The following is a 16853-nucleotide window of genomic DNA, read 5'->3' on the forward strand; positions in this document are numbered from 1 at the left end:
TCATGTGAATTTACGACCTACCTTAATAGTTGGAATGTATTTCAGACTTGAATTTGTCTCGCTCAAACCTCAGCGTGAAGCCATCTGACATAACATATGGAGTTGATACACACATTTCTTTATGGCAAGCTAACGCGCTAAACTTGCTTATCAGTCTGTAGCAAGATCTGTTAATAAGGTCACCCAGCAAGCGAAAGTCAGCTGATTGTTATGCCAATTTTTATGTTTTCATAATGGAAGTCAATTCACAATAATGAATTTTGACAGCAAACTTGAGAAGCAGCTGATATCGAGCTGATCTCCTTGGATGACCTTATTAATAGGCCTTGGTCTGTAGTGTAGATTAGTCCCCGCAATCTTACTCAAACATATCACATGTGGCAATAGAAAACTCATACAAACATTCAACAACAAGCATAGATATCTGTTTTACTAAATTTTCTCTCTCTTTTACACATGAAACTCACAGCAAGACATTCACAATATATCTTATATGAAGACAATTTTAGCTACGTGAACAAGCCCAATTTTGACCTCATGATGCGAATATATTCCTTCCTTTCCTTCCTTCCCTTTTGTGGAACAGTTGCTTTGAACTATACTAGGTTTGGTTCATTCTTTTATCTAGTTTCTTTTGCTCCAGCAGTTCCTTTTTGATCTTGTTCCCTTAGTTCTTTTCTTTTAATTCAATCGTTCATCTAGTTCTTCCTGATTGAACTAAAAGGAATTATGTAACTAAATTAGTTCCTTTTGCCGAGCATACTGAAAATGAGCAATCTACCTCAGAAGGAATAACTATCAGCTGATTATTCCACATGATATTCTTAATATCTAACTTTCGTCATAAAATAATTTGTATGCTCACATTTAAGAGAATGCATCTTTTCCTATTTTGTAAAAGTCGAAAAAGAATATTACAATGCCGTTTTTACACCCGCTAGGCGTTATTACTAGCAGGTTTTACATCACATATCAGCTGTTTATTGCAATCAGCTGATTTTTAATTTTATTTAAAAACAAATTTTATTTATAACAAACCGTCGTGATTATTGGATTGTTTAAACTTGCTACTTCCAAATGGGGTTGAAAATTGCTTCTTTAAGTCTGTAGTGTAGATTACTCCCCATCCTATATTGCTCGCATCCTTTATTACTCCCATCCTACTTTATCTTATTCTAGTGTACAAACATTCAACAAGAAAATATCTCAACTCAAGTGGCCTGTATACCAAAATAGATGCCTGTTTAACAAAATATTCTCTCCTTTACACAAACGATCCACATTCACTATCTTTATTATATGAAAACCATGTTCGCTACGTGAACAGCTGTTTGTTTAATGTAATAAGCTGATGGGAGGCGTTTTTACAATTGCAGATTTTACACCACCCCATATGTCAGCTGATTGCAACAAACAGCTGATTATTCGTTTATTTAAAATAAATTTTCAAAGCACAGTAGAAATATTTACCTTCACGTAGAAAATTGTGACGATCATCTGTAAGCTGTGAAATTGCAAAAATAGGGAGAAGGAAATTTAAAAAATATATATTTATAAGAATATCAATTCCAAGAAGAAAATATTTTTCTCTCCACAATAGAACAAGAGTCTGAAGGATAAGACACCATATACCCAGAGAGACAGTCTGAGAATAAGGGACAAAATCGATAGAGAGAAAAGCTATCTTCAGGTGAAATAGAAGGGATATTTCATTAGGGAAATCATAATAAATAAATTTAAAAAATGAAACGTGTTAGCCGATATCTGGTTTCCGAAATTAAGGTAACAGAAAAGGGTGACTTTCTATGCTTCTGTAATTATAAAATCCATAGATGGACAAGGAAGTTTTGACCAGAGAATATTTGCAGACCTTAGGCTCTCCACAAAAAATCAGCTTCATTTTTAATGTAATTTTCCTTATCATATTTTTTAAATTTTTAAACTTGAGATCTATAGCTTAAATTCCCACATGCGAACATATACCATGACTAAGCTATTATTTATTAAATTTATGCTAAAAGGTCTCCAAAAACCAGTTTTTAAAGCCTATAAATCGTAACCAAGTTATGTGAGGGAGATTTCGTATGTAAATAAATAATAAATCAAATTAATTAACATTTTGAAAAAAAAAAAAACAACAACAACAATAAAATATTCAATAACAAAGGTTTAGGCGAAACTTCATTTCAAGAGAATTGCTAGGTCGATGATTAGAACTTTAGACGAATGAATTCTATGGAATTTAGTATCCAATTTTACGTTTAACGTAGAAGCCACAATGAGTCCGCTCTGCGGGAAAGAACCCAACTTTCGCGTAACGTTCACAAAAAAACCGGATATACAAATTTTGCCTACGAAAATCATAAAATTCATTTGAAGTCATGAATTCTTATCACCTAAATGACAAATCTTTAACGATGATGGTGATGATGATGACGATATTAGTCTGACCATTAAACGTGACGTTTATTGATTTTATTTCTAAGATTATTTCTTATTTTGGCCGATTTAAATATATAAATTTAAAGTAACCCAAAATTAGCAACTTATATTCTTTCAATCTTTCACAGCAGAAGCAGGCAAGCTTCCCCACCTTACGGCTTAGAGCAACAAATCCGAACATAGGAAAAACAACAACAAAATGTTAGCACCAAAGTTCTTTAGTGGCCTAATACTAACCAGTTTAGTAACCCTCAGCTGGAGTCTGCAATCATTTCCGAAGCTGTGTAATGTACAAGATTTCCAAGATTATCTGCAGCAAACGGGCAAGGTGTACAATGACCCCAGAGAATATCAGTTTCGTGAGTCGATCTTTTTGGCCAAGAAGAGTGTGGTAGATACGGGAAACAAATATGCTGGCCAGGGATTGGCCTCATTTAATATGGCCATTAATCCATTGGCCGATTTGACACATGCCGAGATTACACGGCTGTTTGGTTCGAAGATAACCTATATTGGAGAGTAAGTAATTTTCTGCTCATCTACTCTTTCTCTCTCTCTCTCTCAATACTAATCTTTTTTCACTCTATATTTTCAGAAACATCACCTCTCAACACACCAACTTTGTAACGGCCAAAACGAAAGATGATGGCCTGCCGGATCATTTTGATTGGCGTGAGCTGGGCGGTGTTACACCACCAGATTTCCAGGGTGTCGATTGTGGTTCCTGTTGGTCCTTCGCCACCATTGGTGCCTTGGAGGGTCATCTATTTCGGCGCACCGGCCTCTTGGTTCCCCTATCTACCCAAAATTTGGTAGATTGTGCCGAAGATTATGGTTCCATGGGTTGTGATGGTGGATTCCAGGAATATGCCTTTGAATATATACGTGATCATGGTGTCTCCGTGGCCAGTAAATATCCCTACACGCAAATGGAAAATGCCCAATGTGGCCGTAATGAAACGACGGATAAGGGAGTTTATATACGAGATTATGCCCGCATCAAGCCAGGAGATGAGGCCAAAATGAAAGAGGTGATTGCCACCTTGGGTCCCTTGGCCTGTTCCATGAATGCGGATGTTGTGTCATTTGAACAATATAGTGGTGGTATCTATGATGATAATCAATGTAATCAAGGAGAGGTTAATCATTCGGTTGTCGTTGTGGGTTATGGCACAGAAAATGGTCGTGATTATTGGATTGTGAAAAATTCCTATTCGGCTAATTGGGGTGAAAATGGTTTCTTCCGGTTGCCACGTAATGAGAATAGTTTTTGCGGTATTGCCAGTGAATGTAGTTTTCCGATTTTGTAAAACCTTTTCAATCACCACAAACAGCTGTTTAATGTAGTCAGCTACTGAGAGAGAGATAGGCGTTTTTACAATTGCAGGTTTTACACCACACTAGATATCAGCTGTTTATTGTAATCAGCTGTTTCCTTTTATTTACATTTAAAAACAAATGTTGTAGTTAGTATTAATTAATTTTATTAGAAAATTGTTATAGTACATCTTCACATACTTACATTTATTTTCCCCCAAAATATTCATTTAAAAATACTCATTCAAAATAAAATTGAAAATATATTTTTTTAAAACCACATAAATTGTTATTAAAAATATTTCAGAGGCTCGATTGGTAAGTATAAGCGTGGCAAAGACAACCAGGAATGGTCGAGATTATTGGATTGGTAAAAAAGATTCCTATTCCGAAGATTGAGATGAAAATTCATTCTTCTGGTTGCCACATGATGACAATAGTTATGGTGATATTGTCAGTAGAACGAACTAGTAGTTCCGGAACGAACTAGTTCATTGGAACTATTCCGAGAAAGGAACGATCGGAACTAGTTCCAACTTAATTAATATAGTTCCTTTTTCTGATATCGTTCCTTTTTTGATCTCGTTCCTTTTTGGTATCGTGCTTTATTCTCGTTCTTTTTTGAACTTAAAGGAACTATAAAAAGCAAAGGAACTCTGTGGAGTAAAAGAACTATATGGAGCAAAGGAACTATTTGGAGCAAAGGAACTGTATGGAGTAAGGGAACTGTATGGAGCAAATGAACTATTTGGAGCAAAGGAACTATGAAGATCAAATGATCTGTATGGAGCACGGGAACTATATGGAGCAAAGGAACTATACGGAGCAAAGGAACTATACGGAGCAAAGGAACTGTGTGGAGTAAAGGAACTATATGGAGCAAAGGAACTATGAAGAGCAAAGGAACTGTATGGAGTAAGGGAACTATGAAGAGCAAACGAACTGTATGGAGTAAGGAAACTATATGGAGCAAAGGAACTATATGTAGCAAATGAACTATATGTAACAAGGGAACTATAAAGAGCAAAGGAACTATAAGAGCAAAGGAACTGTATGGAGTAAGGGAACTATATGGATCAAAGGAACTATATGGAGTAAAGGAACTGAATGGAGCAAAGAAACTATTTGGATCAAATGAACTGTGAGGAGTAAAAGAACTATATGATGCAAAGCAACATTATCCCTTTTAAAAAAAGGAACGAGAAAGATCGATCCGCTACGTGAACTAGATTGCCCAACACTATTTGTAAATAGTTTTCCGATTTTGTTAGAGTAAAAGAAGAAAACTGGGAGACCGTTCTTTACACCCACTCACAATTGCAGCTGTTTAATGTAGTCAACTGAGAAGATGCGTTTTTACAAATGCTGGTTTTACACCACATATCAGCTGTTTACTGCAGTCAGCTGATTTTTAAATTACATTAAAAACAAATGTTGTAGTTATATTAAGTAATTTTATTAGGGCACTTTCACACATATCTTTTTTCAATATTCATTTGAAAATATTCAAAATAAAATTAAAAATCAAATTGTATAAAAAATATATGTTATCAAAAATGATTCGGAGGCAGGATTGATGGGTATAAGCGAAAACAATCTAGAAAGGTTTTTATTATTAGATTGTTAAAAATTCCTATTGGGTCAATTGGATTCAAAATATTTTTCTCAGGCTATATCGTAATGAGAATATTTTTATGTGGTATTGTCAACGAATACAGTTTTCCGATTTTATAAAACCAAAAAAGAGACATAGGAAAGCGATATTACACCCTGTTTAATGTCATCAGCTGATGAGATGCGTTTTTACAATTGCAGGTTTTACACCACACCACATATCAGCTGTTTACTGCAATCAGCTGATTTTTAAATTAAATCAAATGTTGTCGTTCGTTAAATTAATTTCACTAGAAAATTCTTACATAAAATTAGAAATCGATTTTTATACAAATAAATATGTTATCTAAAATATTTTGGAGGTCGGATTGGTAGTTATAAATATAATGAGACAATTTTTTGTGGTATTGCCCATGAATGTAAATCTCCAATTATGTAGAACCATAAAAAGGACGTAGGAGAGCGTTTTTACACTCTCGCAATAGCAGTTGTTTAACGAAATCAGCTGATAAGAGGCGTTTTTACAATTTCAGGTTTTACACTACATATCAGCTGTTTATTACAATCAGCTGAATTTTTAATTACATTTAAAACTTCGATTTAGAAGAAAACGTTTATCAAACCTAAACACAAATCTCACGATCAACATTTCAACTCCAGCAAGTAACTAATATTTTCCCCCAAAAAAATTAAAACATCCACTCCTTTTTTGTATTAAAAAAAATAAACATCTTTCCCTTTTATTCATCTCCACCTTGATCAGGCAATGGATTATCCAGCAACTGGATATCACTACGTAAATCTCTTAACTCATTAATTATACTCTTAACTAATTGTCCCTCGGGAGTTTCTGGGGGCTCGTACAACAGCAAACGCATTGATTCCCTATACATTGCCTCACACTTACGTAAATATTCCTGCAACTCCTCAGCATTTATTTCATCTTCACCAAATTTCAGGCGATATAATTCCGCCGATGCAATTGCCATTTCATATAAAGCAATAGCTTTTAATCTCGATATACCCGGTTGTATTATATGCAGTAGCACAACCAATTCTTGACACAATCGAATTTTCCTTTCATACAATTGCCTTCCGGGCCTCTGTAGGCTATTGCGTATAATGGACCTTAACATACTGGCAATATTTTGTTTAACATCCACAATTATGTAGTGATTTTTATGTAGGAGTGTGGGTAATTTGGTGAGTAGGTATTCCAAATGTCGTATATCATCTTGGGCGTGAAATACTTCTTCTTTGACTTTTTCCAATATCGTTTCAACTTGTTCATTTTTGAGGCAATGATGGCAGTTGGAACATTTCCATGTTTTCGCATCGATTTTCATAATGAAACCTTCTTGTTTATTTGTGGCACATTTATTGCAGATCAGGGTGCTCATGTGTGATCCCAGTTCCGTGGGATCTTCGCAGCGGGCGCAGACGCAATGGAAATATTTACCTTCACGCAGGAAATTGCGACGATCATCGGTGCCCTGGAAAAATGAGAAGGAATTATTAATAGAATAGAAATTAATAAATTGGGAGAAGGATATCAGGTCCCCAAGCATTGATTGTCTCTTCCCACAAAAAGGTCTAGGGTTGCCTTATTTTTAAGACGAAATGTATCTGCTGCTTTGTAGTTTTTAGTTATAGAGACTGAAGGAAGCTTCGATCATTTTAGCATTGGTACTTCGAGACTAATTTCCTCACTAATGCTGAAGAAATTGAAGAACATTCTGTCAGCAGGTTGAAAATTGCCTTTGACCGGTCGTGATCGGTGAATAGAGGTGCTTCCTATCTGAATTTGAAGGACTATCAGGTATTTCCGATTTTGTAAACCAAAAAAAGGGACGTAGGAGAGCGTTATTACGCCCACAAGTACAGGTTTCTACAACTGCAGGTTTTACACCACACCATATGTCAGCTGTTTATTACAATCAGCTGATTGTGCTTCAAAAGAAGAATATTAGTACCTTGCTGTGATTCCATTGTGATTTAGTTTAACAGGGATCTATTATTTTTGATATGCCATTAAAGACTTTCGTTTTTCTATCGTAATGAAAATATTTTTTGTGGTGTTGCCACTGAATGTAGTTTTCCGATTTTGTAAAAATTAGATATATCACTTGTTTAATGTAAACAGCTGATGAGAGGCGTTTCTACACCACACCACATATCTGCTGTTATTAAAATCAGCTGATTTTTATCTCATGTGTTTCGAAAGAAGAATATTAGTACCGTGCTGTGATTCTATTGTGTAGAAGGGAGAAAATTTATTTAAACAGGGATCTATTTTTAAATATTAAATGGTTTCGTTTTTCTATCGAAATGAGAGTCTTTTTTGTGGTATTGCCAGTCAATGCAGTTTTCCGATTTTTTAAAAACAAAAAAAGAGCGAGATAAGAGTGCGTTATTACACTCACTCGCATTGACAGTTGTTTAATGTAATCAGCTGATGACAGACGTTTTTACAACTGCAGGTTTTACACCATACCACATATCAGCTGTTTATTGCAATCAGCTGATTATATCTCCTATGCTTCAAGAAGAACATTAATATCTTGCTGAAATTCTATTGTGTAGAAGGCAGATTTAGTTAAACAGGGATCTATTTTTTCAAAATGCCATTAAAGGATTTCGTTTTCCTATTGAATTGAAAAAGTTTCTCCGGGTAAGGGATATCAAGGTTCGAGTTTATATACAGAAATAACAATGAAGGAACCAGAACCCTCTGAAAGGTCCTCTAAATGGACATTTGATTTAAAGGATTTATGGAAGGCTGAGAATAGTAAGATACCCTGTATCATAGAAGAAACATTGGGTAAAGCCCCAACAATATCTACCAAAAAAATAATATGTTGCGATTGAAACGACACATCCAGTGAAATGGTCAGTCTGTTCTTAACGAATTCCTGGAAAGGACGCCAAGAAGTAGTATACCGAAAACAAATAGAGAATTGTAATGTCTTGCTGTGGTTCTATTGTGCAGAGGGGAGATAATTTAGTTAAACAGGGATCTATTTGTTTAGGTTAGATTACGATATGAAATGTGGACTTCAGACTTTTGGAAGACCGAATATATAACTACCCACCAGCATAAAAGAAAATGGGTACAGTTGAAATCTCCCGAAAAATATGTCCATACAGCGGAAATTCAAAAGATGCATTTAGTGAAATGATCCGTCCATTGGACAGAATAATCTCCGGCTAAGAATGCCAAGGTATGAATAATATAATTGAAAAATACAAATGGGGTTCATCAAACGAAGGATAGTAATGTCTTGATGTGGTTGTATGGAGGAGAGAAAATTTAGTTAAATAGGGATCTATTTTAAATATACCATCCTCATAAGAGAAGATTTTCAGTATAATTACAGTAAAATGATATACAATTTTCCATTGCCTCATGTGGTATGTTTGAGTTAGATTACGAGATGAAATCTAGACTTCCGATTTTTGGAAGGCTGAATATATAATTATCCTGCAGCATAGGCGAAAATGGGTATTGTTGCAATCACCAAAAAATATGTTCTTATAGTCGAGATGGGAACGACGCATCCAGTTAAATGATCTGTAGGTCGAATGAAAAGAAGAGTCTCCGGCTATAGATGTCAAGGTTCGAGTTGAACACGGAAAATATACAAAAGGGTGCTTCTGAAAAAGGAAAGTAATTTATTACTGTGGTTCTAATGTGTAGAGGAGAGAGAGTTTAGTTAAACAGGACTTGTGCTTAATGAATGGAGAATGGAGTTTCGATATCAGTGAAATACTAGAAAGGCTTGTGGAGAAAATAAATCATTATATGTTCTCCGGACAAGTTCGGTTCTTTTGGTATTTGGTTCTAAGGAGAAGATAACGTTATTATGTCAAATTGAGGCGATACAGAATTCAGGACCCTATAATATATGGAACTAATAACTGATGCTATTTTACAAAAAGAATGCGCTTGGCCATCTGAGGAATTATCTTAAATCGATGCCTCAGAAAATAAAAAATAATTTGGAAGACTGAATGGCATGTTGGTCGAAAAGGGATGTCTCAAAAGAACTTAGAGGAGAGAGAATTTAGTTAAACAGGGCATTCGTTCTGCCAAAGGTTATTATACTAAAATTAGAAAAAAAATTGATATTGCCGAATGTGGTATGTTTGAGTTAGATTACGATATAAAAACTGGACATCAGATTGATATATATGGAGTTTCGAAGTCAGTGAGATACTAGAAAAGCTTGAGGAGAACTTGAAAAAAAAAAATCAGTATCGCTTCTACGGGGAAGTTCCGCTTGTATTGAATTTGGAGATTATGCTGTCATGTCAAATTGAGTCGATACCGAATTCAAGACCCTATAATATATGGAAATAATAACTGATACTATTTTACAAAACGGATAGGCTAGACCATCTGAAGAGATACCTTAAATATGTGGAAATTTGATCAGAAGATGAAAAATTAATTTTGGAAAGCTGAATGACATCATGTTGATCGAATTGAGGGAATATATTCGGCTGAGGATGCCAAGTTTCAAGAAAAAATGGGATCCTTGGATAAACAATATCATACTCTTGCTATATAGTGTGCTAATATAGAGGAGAGATAATTTAGTTAAACAGGGATGGACCTATTCTTAATATACTATTCGTACAAAAATTACATGCAATTTCTTCCAGTGCCTCATGTGCTGTGTTTGAGTGAGATTACAAGATGAAATCAAGATTTCAGGTCGCCGAAGCTGAACTTCTTATTAATGAAATGTGTGAAATCGCTGATGGAGCTTCAAAGCCGGTGTGATGCTTCATAGGTCTACTAAAAATGCTTGTGTGAACGGATGCGCTAGACCATCTGAAGAGGTGCGTTAAATCGATGGAAATTTGATTCAGAAGATGAAAAATAATTATATAGGGCTGAATAACATCATGTTGATTGAATTGAAGGAAATTCTCCGGCTAAGGATGTCAAGTTTGGATCCTTGAGAAAACAATAGAACTGTCTTGTTATGTAGAGTGCTAGTTTAGAGGAGAGATAATTTAGTTAAACAGGGATGGATCTATTTTTAATATACCATTTACACAAAAATGAGTTACGATTTTTTCCATTGCCTCATGTGGTATGTTTGAGTTAGATTACAAGATGAAATCAGGATTCCAGGTCGCCGAAGCTGAACTTCTTATTGAAGGAATGTGAAAATCGCAAATGGAGGTTCAAAGCCTGTGTGATGCTTCATAGGTTTACTAGAAATGCTTTGGAGGTATTTGAAGAAACCAACCAGTAACTATTCCCTAGAGAAGTTCAGTTCCTCTTGGATTTTATTGGTTCCGAAGAATGAAAGCAAAAGTGGAGGATAATGTGATAATAAGTGGATTCCACCTTTAGTGAAAATTATTTCACATTTGTTTCTAGGTTTTTGTTTTCAGTTGGCGAACTAAAATAACTTTCGATCTCATACAAAGTTCATTTGCCTAATTTTAGTCGATGAAACAAAAAAACAACAATTGATTTGTTGTTGTGTTTTTTTTACATTTCCACTCACCATCAATACATTCGTATACGATATGGTAATCATTTCGTCTTTGTCAATATCACGATTGGCATAGATTTTAATGCGATACTGTTCATCGATTGCCTGATTAGCATTCGGGATGCAATTGTGTGCCAACAGCGAGGCATTTAAATATAAAGCACGCATTGCCTCCGAATCGGGTGCTCTAATTTCATACGAATTGACATCCCAAATGCCACAGATGTGCTGCAAGAATTCCTCGTTGATGCGTTGTGAAATTGCAAGATGCTGACAAATATTCGATTTGAGTAGAGGTTGTATAACCGCTCTATTGTGGTCCTTCCATATCGTAGTGTTACGTCTCTTATCCAAATGTGATTCCATTAAGAGCATTTTTTCAAAATATTCTCGTGTGGTGGAATTTTCATAGAGCAGCAAGCATTTTATGATGTTATAGGTGCCGAAGAATTTTTTCAGGAGTTCCACCTGCACCTCAGGGGATTTGGAGAAGATGTCGCTGAGGGTCTTACAATCGAATTCACTGTGACTTTCACATTCCAAACACAAGGGGGATAATTGGCATTTGCTGCAAAAGTACACAAGATTTTAAGTTTTTCCTTCAGATCTGTAGATTTCCTTCTCCTTTCTCCCTCACCTACCTACAATACTGCTGGGCATAACGAAAACAGTTACAGCAACGTTTGTCGCCACTGGCCGGCAGAATCAGTAGGGGCTTTTCCAGCAGCAGGGTTTCTCCAGCTTCAATGGCCTCCACAGATTTCACATATCTACACAAAAAAAATCACTTAGCCACATTTTCTCTTTATTTTGACGGGGGGTCCTTCTCGGGGAAATGAAAGGTCCTTCCCGGAAATATTTTTCTTTACCTTCCCACAATTTCATTTTTCAACACGGTGCACTTTTCCACAAATTGATCAGCCATCATTAGCAGAGGCCTTTTTTATTATCGTCTCAAAGATTTTTTTTTCCGTTGCGTTCTTTTTCTTCTGCGTCTAACCGATCACAATGAAATCTTTTATCTGACTTACCACTTCGTCGTGATTGTATCGTAAAGCAGGTGGCCGACTGGCTGTCTGCCTGCATTTCAATTTCGAGAACAAAAGAACGCTATGTCCATAATGAAAAAAATATATATTTGGCAAACAATTAAACGATCTATAAAATAAATCGCTGAGGCAATCGGAAATGTTGATGAACTTCGAAATTGCGAACATTTTTTTATTTTTTTGGGAGATCAAAGTTCCGGTCATTGATTGAGGGAAATGGTCATGGAAACACTCAAGATAAACTTCCAGAAAAGTCTAGAAAAAAATTTACAAAAAAATTCGAAGGTTCGGAATCTGATTGGAGATTCGAAGTTGATATTTGAAAAATAGGAATACCTTGCTATGGCAAATCGAAGCGATAGAGACTTCTAGACCCTAGAAGGAGAGGAAATGGAAGAGTTTTTTCTTAACCGAATTGAAAAAATGTATATCCGGTCAAGGTTCCAGTAATATTCGGATACTGAACAAAATTGCCATTGACTCATATGGTATGTTTGAGTTAGATTACGATATAAAATATGGACTTCAGATTGATAAGTATGGACTAAAAAGGCTTGTGGAGAACTTGAATAAAAAATAAATCATTATCTGTTCTCCGGGGTTCGATTACAATATGAAATCTGGACTTCAGATTGATACATATGGAGTTTCGAATTCAGTGAAAGACTTCTGGACACCTTAAAAAAAGTAATCTGTTCTCCAGGGAAATTCAGCTTCTCCTGATGATACTGCTACTATTTTACAAAACAGATGCGCCCGAAGAGGTACCTTAAGTCGATGAAAATTTGATTCAGAGGATGGAAAAAAGTATCTCTGGTCAAAGTTCGATTCGGATACTGAAAAATTGAAATTGACGCATATGGTATGTTTGAGTTAGATTACGATATAAAATTTGGACTTCAGATTGATAAGTATGGACTTTCGAAGTCAATGAAATACTAAAAAGGCTTGTGGAGAATAGATTACAATATGAAATCTGGACTTCAGATTGATACGTATGGAGTTTCGAATTCAGTGAAAGACTTCTGGACACCTTAAAAATCTGAAATTCAGCTTCTCTTGACGATACTGATACTATTTTACAAAACAGATGCGCCCGACCGTCAGAAGAGGTACCCTTATTCGATCGAAATTTGATACAGAAGATGAAAAATTATTTTTGTAAGGCTGAATGGTATGTTCACCGAATTGAAGGTATTATTCCTATCAAGAATGTCAAGTTTCGAGGAAAAATGGATCCTTAAAAAAATGGGATAATCTTGCTATGTTGTGGTCTAATATAGAGGAATATAGAGGAGAGATAATTTAGTTAAACAGGGATCTATTTTCTTAATATACTATTTCCACAAAAATGAGATACGATTTCTTTTTTTCAATTGCCTCATGTGGTATGTTTGAGTTAGATTACCAGGTGAAATCCGGATTTCAAACTTCTTGAACTTCTTGTTGAAGAAATGTGAAAATCGCTGATGGAGCTTCAGAGACTGTGTGATGCTTTATAGGTCTACTAGAAATGCTGATGGAGCTCTAAAGGCAGTGTAATGCTCCTTAGGTCTACGAAAAATGATTGTGAGGAATATTCGGAAAATACGAAACCAATCCTTTTTACCAAACGGACTGAAGAGGTTGCTTAAATCGATGGAAGATGTTTTCATCTTCTGAATCAAATTTCTTTTGGAAGGCGGAATTTTTTGGATGCAGTTGCAAGTCAGTCTACAAACAGCAAATGAAATGGTCTGTCGATCGAATTCAAAATAAGTATCTCCGTGAAACGATACAAAGGTTCAGAAAGTATACCAAAAAAATCGCAAAGGGATGCTACAAAAGGAAAATAGGAATGTATTGCTGTGGGTCTATTTTTTAGAGAAGGGAGAATTTAGTTAAACAGGGATCAATTTTTAATATACCATAAACATCAGAGGATTGGCTTTCCATTTTGCAGAATCCATCAAATTTTAAATCAATCGGATAGAGGTAGAGACTTTGGGACATCAGATAAATATCTAAATCGGAATCAGATTTCTCAAATTGCAATAGGGTTCGTTACGTATGAAGAATATGAAAGTCTGCACCAATATTTACCAAAAATTAGCAATATCGATACAATTTGTGGTATATATCGGGACACACAGATTTTCGGAATTTGAAGGATTTGGGAAACACTTTTCAACCGAATTGACTGCAATTTGATAATTTGGTTTATCATTAGGTAGAAAATCTCCCTACCAAAAATTATTAATATTGGCTCACTTATTCCTATAGCCTCCATATAGCGGAACCCATCGATTTTTCGGAATTTGAGTGATTTCTGACACCTTTTTCAACCGAATTGACTGTAAATAGATATTTTTAGGTTCTCATTAGGTAGAAAATCTCAATAACAAAAAAAATAACACTTTATCTGCTCACTTATTTGGTGTAGACTCCATACAGCGGAACTTCCGATTTTCTGCATTTTGAAAAATTTTAACGGATTCAGCTGAGTTTTGAGTTCTTATTAGGTCTAAAATCTCCTCACCAAAAATGATCAATAACGGCCCACTATTATGTGTAACAAAAATGATCAATATTGGTTCACTTGTTCCTATTGCCTCTACATAGCGGTACCCTCCGATTTTCGGCATTTTAAGGATTTCTGACACCTTTTTCAACCGAACTGGCAGTAAATGAATATTTTAGATTCTCATTTGGTAGAAAATCTCAATACCAAAAATTTATCACTTTATCTGTTCACTTTTTTCCTATAGCCTACATACAGCAGAACTTCCGATTTTCGGTATTTTGAAGATTTTGGACAAGTTCTTTTTAACAGAATCGGCTGTAATTTGTTATTTTCAGTTCTTATTAGGTCTAAAATCTTCTCACCATTAATTGTAAATATCGACCAATTTTTTGGTATAGCCTCTATATAACGATACCCTCCGATTTCGATACATTGGTGATTTGAGACACACTTTTAAACCGAATTGGCTGTAATTTGATAATTTGGTTTCTCATTAGGTAGAAAATCTCCATACCAAAAATTGTCCATATCAGTCCACTTTTTGGTATAGCCCCCATATAGCGTTACCCTTCGATTTTCGATATTTTGAGGAATTTAGACAAGTTTTTAAACCGATTTGGCTGTAATTCGATATTTTGAGTTCTCTTTAGGTGTAACATCTTCATACCAAAAATTATGAATATCGATGCACATTTATGTATAGCTCGCATACAGCGGAACTCTCGATTTTCGGAAATTTGTGGGTGTGGGATACACTTTTTCAACCGAAATGGCTGTAATTTGATATTTTGGGTTCAAATTAGGTAGAAAATCTCCCTACCAAAATTATCCATATCGGTCCAATTTTTGATATAACCTCCATATAACGGTACCCATGGATTTTCGGTATTTGGATGATTTATAACACCCCTTTTCTACGAAATTGGTTGTAATTTGGTCGATTGGGTTCTCATTGGGTGGCAATTCTTGTAGCCAAAAATTATCCATATCGGTCCACTTTTTGGTATAGGCTCCATATAGCGGAACCTGCCGATTTTCCATATGTTGGGGAGTATGGTCAAGTTTTTTAACTAAATTGGCTGAAATTTTAAATTTTAAGTTCTCTTTATGGGTAAAATCTTCCTACAAAGAATTATCAATACTGATCTACTTTTAAGTATAGCTCCCATATAGCAGAACTCCCGATTTTCGATATTTTGAGGGTTATGAATATGTTTTTTATCCTAGTTGGGTGTAAAATTGGTATTTGATATTTTGAGTTCTCATCTGGTATAAGTTCTTCTTACCAAAACTTATACATATCGGTCCACTTATTGGTATAACGTCCATGTAGCGGATCCATCCGATTTTCGATATTTTGAGGATTTTGAAAGCTTTTTTCAACCGAATTGGTTGTAATTTTAAATTTTAGGTTCTCATAAATTTGTAAAATCTTCCTACCAAAAATTATAAATATCGGCCCACGTGTTTACATAGCCTCCATATAACGGAACCCTCCGAATTCCGATATGTTCAGGAATTTGGCCAAGTTTTTCAACCAAATTGGCTGTAGCTCGATACTTTGTATTATCATTAGGTGGAAAATCTTCCAACCAAAAATTATCATTATCGATCCACTCTTTAGTATGTCCTCAATATAACCGAACTCTCCAATTTTCGATATTTTCAGGGTTTAGGTCAAGTTTTCAACCGAATTGGCTGTAATTTTAAATTTTAAGTTCTCTCTCTATGTGTAAAATCTTCCTACCAAAAATTATCAATATTGGTCCACTTTTATGTATAGCTCCCATAAAGCGGAACTCCCGATTTTCGACATTCTGAGGGGTTTTTAACACGTTTTTTCAACCGAATTGGCTGTAACTTGATATTTTGGGTTCTCATTAGCTATAACATATGCTTACCAAAAATGATTAATATCGGTCCATTATTTGGTATAGTCTCCATATAACACGGCCCTCCGATTTTCGATATTTTGAGGATTTTGGATACGTTTTTCAATCAAATTGGCTATAATTTGATATATTGGAATCTCATCAGATATAACATCTTCTTACCAAAAATTATCTATATCGGTCCATTATTTGGTATAGTCTTCATATAACTGAACCCTCCGATTTTCGATATTTTAAGGATTTTTGACAATTTGTTCAACCGAATTGATTGTAATTTGATAGATCGGGTTCCCATTAGGTGACAAATCTTCTAACCAAAAATTATCAATGTGGGTCCATTGTTTGGTATAATCGCCATATAACGGAGCCCTCCGATTTTCGATATTTTGGGGATTTTGGATACGTTCTTCAACCAAGTTGGCTGTAATTTGATATTTTGGGTTCTCATTGGGTGGCAAAACATCCTACCAAAAATTATCATTATCGGTCCACTCTTTAGCATAGCCTCAATATAAAGGAACCC

General features: G+C 35.2%; 2 protein-coding genes across 2 annotated transcripts; one reads left to right on the forward strand and one right to left on the reverse strand.

Moving 5' to 3' along the window:
• Positions 1-2641: 2641 nt before the first annotated feature.
• Positions 2642-3752, forward strand: LOC133327288 (procathepsin L-like). The gene is made up of 2 exons (XM_061535843.1): positions 2642-2961; positions 3038-3752. Exons 1-2 carry the CDS (start codon positions 2642-2644, stop codon positions 3750-3752), a joined length of 1035 nt encoding a protein of 344 aa, XP_061391827.1.
• Positions 3753-6113: 2361 nt separating this feature from the next.
• LOC133327289 (SET domain-containing protein SmydA-8-like) lies at positions 6114-11811 on the reverse strand. The gene is made up of 4 exons (XM_061535845.1): positions 11756-11811; positions 11528-11656; positions 10899-11454; positions 6114-6866 (listed from the first exon to the last, which is right to left on the reverse strand). Exons 1-4 carry the CDS (start codon positions 11809-11811, stop codon positions 6114-6116), a joined length of 1494 nt encoding a protein of 497 aa, XP_061391829.1.
• Between the last annotated feature and the right edge of the window lie 5042 nt (positions 11812-16853).

Source organism: Musca vetustissima, unplaced genomic scaffold, assembly GCF_032173495.1.
Source record: "Musca vetustissima isolate MV318-11 ecotype Yass unplaced genomic scaffold, APGP_CSIRO_Mvet_v1 utg28967, whole genome shotgun sequence".
NCBI lineage: Eukaryota > Metazoa > Arthropoda > Insecta > Diptera > Muscidae > Musca > Musca vetustissima.

Excerpts from the sequence above, each read along its gene's own strand:
- LOC133327289 (XM_061535845.1), bottom strand. The coding sequence starts at position 11,811 with ATGGCTGATCAATTTGTGGAAAAGTGCACCGTGTTGAAAAATGAAATT. Across the intron at positions 11,657-11,755 it reads AAAAATGAAATTGTGGGAAG|ATATGTGAAATCTGTGGAGG; the intron begins GTAAAGAAAAAT and ends TTTTTTGTGTAG. Across the intron at positions 6,867-10,898 it reads CGTATACGAATGTATTGATG|GGCACCGATGATCGTCGCAA; the intron begins GTGAGTGGAAAT and ends TCATTTTTCCAG.
- LOC133327288 (XM_061535843.1), top strand. The coding sequence starts at position 2,642 with ATGTTAGCACCAAAGTTCTTTAGTGGCCTAATACTAACCAGTTTAGTA. Across the intron at positions 2,962-3,037 it reads AAGATAACCTATATTGGAGA|AAACATCACCTCTCAACACA; the intron begins GTAAGTAATTTT and ends CTATATTTTCAG.